Source organism: Nannospalax galili, unplaced genomic scaffold, assembly GCF_000622305.1.
Source record: "Nannospalax galili isolate Female #2095 unplaced genomic scaffold, S.galili_v1.0 scaffold2127, whole genome shotgun sequence".
Lineage (NCBI taxonomy): Eukaryota > Metazoa > Chordata > Mammalia > Rodentia > Spalacidae > Nannospalax > Nannospalax galili.
The window spans coordinates 464,042-465,844 of NW_008356163.1; the positions used below are offsets into that span (position 1 = coordinate 464,042).

Here is a 1,803-nt window from a genome sequence, read left to right on the forward strand (position 1 = left end):
GATACAAGAGATATCATTATCTTTTTGACTGACACTGAGCTGGATACATTTCCACTACAGTCCTCTTACTAAGAACAATGGTAAATTTTATCTTTGTTCAATTGTGTAAATAAGATAGGACCAACAGTTTACCTATGAAAATAGGAAGAATATAGCCATCAACTTCCATTTCTTTAATCATATTCCAGGATTTCTAGATCAAAGCAATGACACTTGAGAACTTCACAATATTCACTGAGTTTGTGTTCTTAGGACTCTCTGCCAGGAGAGATGTGCAACAGGGGTTTTTCCTGTTATTCTTCCTTGTTTATGGCATGACTGTGATTGCTAATCTAGGCATGATCCTGCTGATCAAGGTTGACCCCAGACTTCACACACCTATGTATTATTTCCTAAGCAATCTTTCCTTTTGTGACATTTGCTACTCCTCCACTGTCTCTCCCAAGATGTTAGTTGATTTCTTGTCTGAGCAAAAGAGGATTGAGTATAATTTATGTGCCATTCAAATGTACTTTTTCGGCGCCTTTGCAGATGTAGAATGCCTCATGTTGGCTGTCATGGCCTATGATCGTTACGTTGCCATCTGTAATCCCCTGCTGTATACAGTCGCTATGTCCAAGAGGCTATGTACCCAGCTGGTGGCTGTTGCCTACAGTATGGGCTTGGTGGATTCAGCAATCCACACATGCTGCACATTCCGACTGTTCTTCTGCAAATCAAATGTTATCAATCATTTTTTCTGTGACATCCCACCCTTGCTTGCCCTCTCCTGCTCAGATACCTCGGTTAATGAGATAGTGATGTTCACATTCATTGGCTGTGTGGTGGGATGCAGCATAGTTACTGTCATCCTCTCCTACAGCTACATCCTAGCTACCATCTGCAGGATGAACTCTGCTGAAGGCAGATGCAAAGCCTTTTCAACCTGTGCTTCCCACCTAACTGCAGTGGCCATTTTTCACGGAACACTCCTCTTCATGTACTTCCGACCCAGCTCAAGTTACTCAATGGACACTGACAAAATGGCCTCTGTTTTCTACACGGTTGTGATTCCTATGTTAAACCCATTGATCTACAGCTTAAGAAATAAGGATGTGAAGGTTGCTCTGAAAAAAGTAATCAATAGTAAATTGTGTAACGGATGAGCTTTATTTACCATCTCAAAATGAGTAGGAGGCTCTAAGATGTTAAAGGGCTTTGAGAAAAATCATATATTAGCATTTCATGTGTAATAATGTTTTTGTGTATCTGAAAAATAAATTAATTATAACAGAGTCTAAACCACCTCCAGTAGTCTAGATATTAACTAATGCTATAGTGTATGTTGATATGCTATTTATTTAACTAATATTGACTTAACTAAGAATTGCCTTCATTAATATGTTTTTCTAGATTTATTCACTTTTTGATTAATTCAAACACAATGTCCACAGGACAGGTGCTTCAAATGAGTGTTATAGACTGTAGTACAGCATACCAAGTTTTACATGAAAATATAAGGTTTATTTAAAGTTAGTAACAGGAATACCAACAAGGACAAATCCACCTGAGCATGCATAGAAACAGTGGTACTGCTTGGAAGGTGGAAAGTGCAGTAGCAGCCTGCAGGTTCCATGGAGAACACCTCTGGGGAACCAGCACTACTCACAAGTCAAAGGTCCAGCAGTAACAGGGTGGATTGTCTGTGCCATGCCCTTCTTAGAAATCAAAGTTATGAAGAATGTGATAGATTTTTTTCCATTCTGATACACTTACAGGGTTCTCAATTCTAATTTTCTTATATAACGTTATGAAACCTGTTAA

At 38.9% G+C, this 1,803-nt stretch overlaps 1 protein-coding gene across 1 annotated transcript; it reads left to right on the forward strand.

Moving 5' to 3' along the window:
• The first annotated feature begins 206 nt into the window (after nucleotides 1-206).
• LOC103750954 (olfactory receptor 1019-like) lies at nucleotides 207-1,145 on the forward strand. The gene has a single exon (XM_008854227.1). It carries the CDS (start codon nucleotides 207-209, stop codon nucleotides 1,143-1,145), a length of 939 nt encoding a protein of 312 aa, XP_008852449.1.
• The last annotated feature ends 658 nt before the right edge of the window (nucleotides 1,146-1,803 follow it).

Excerpts from the sequence above, each read along its gene's own strand:
- LOC103750954 (XM_008854227.1), top strand. The coding sequence starts at position 207 with ATGACACTTGAGAACTTCACAATATTCACTGAGTTTGTGTTCTTAGGA.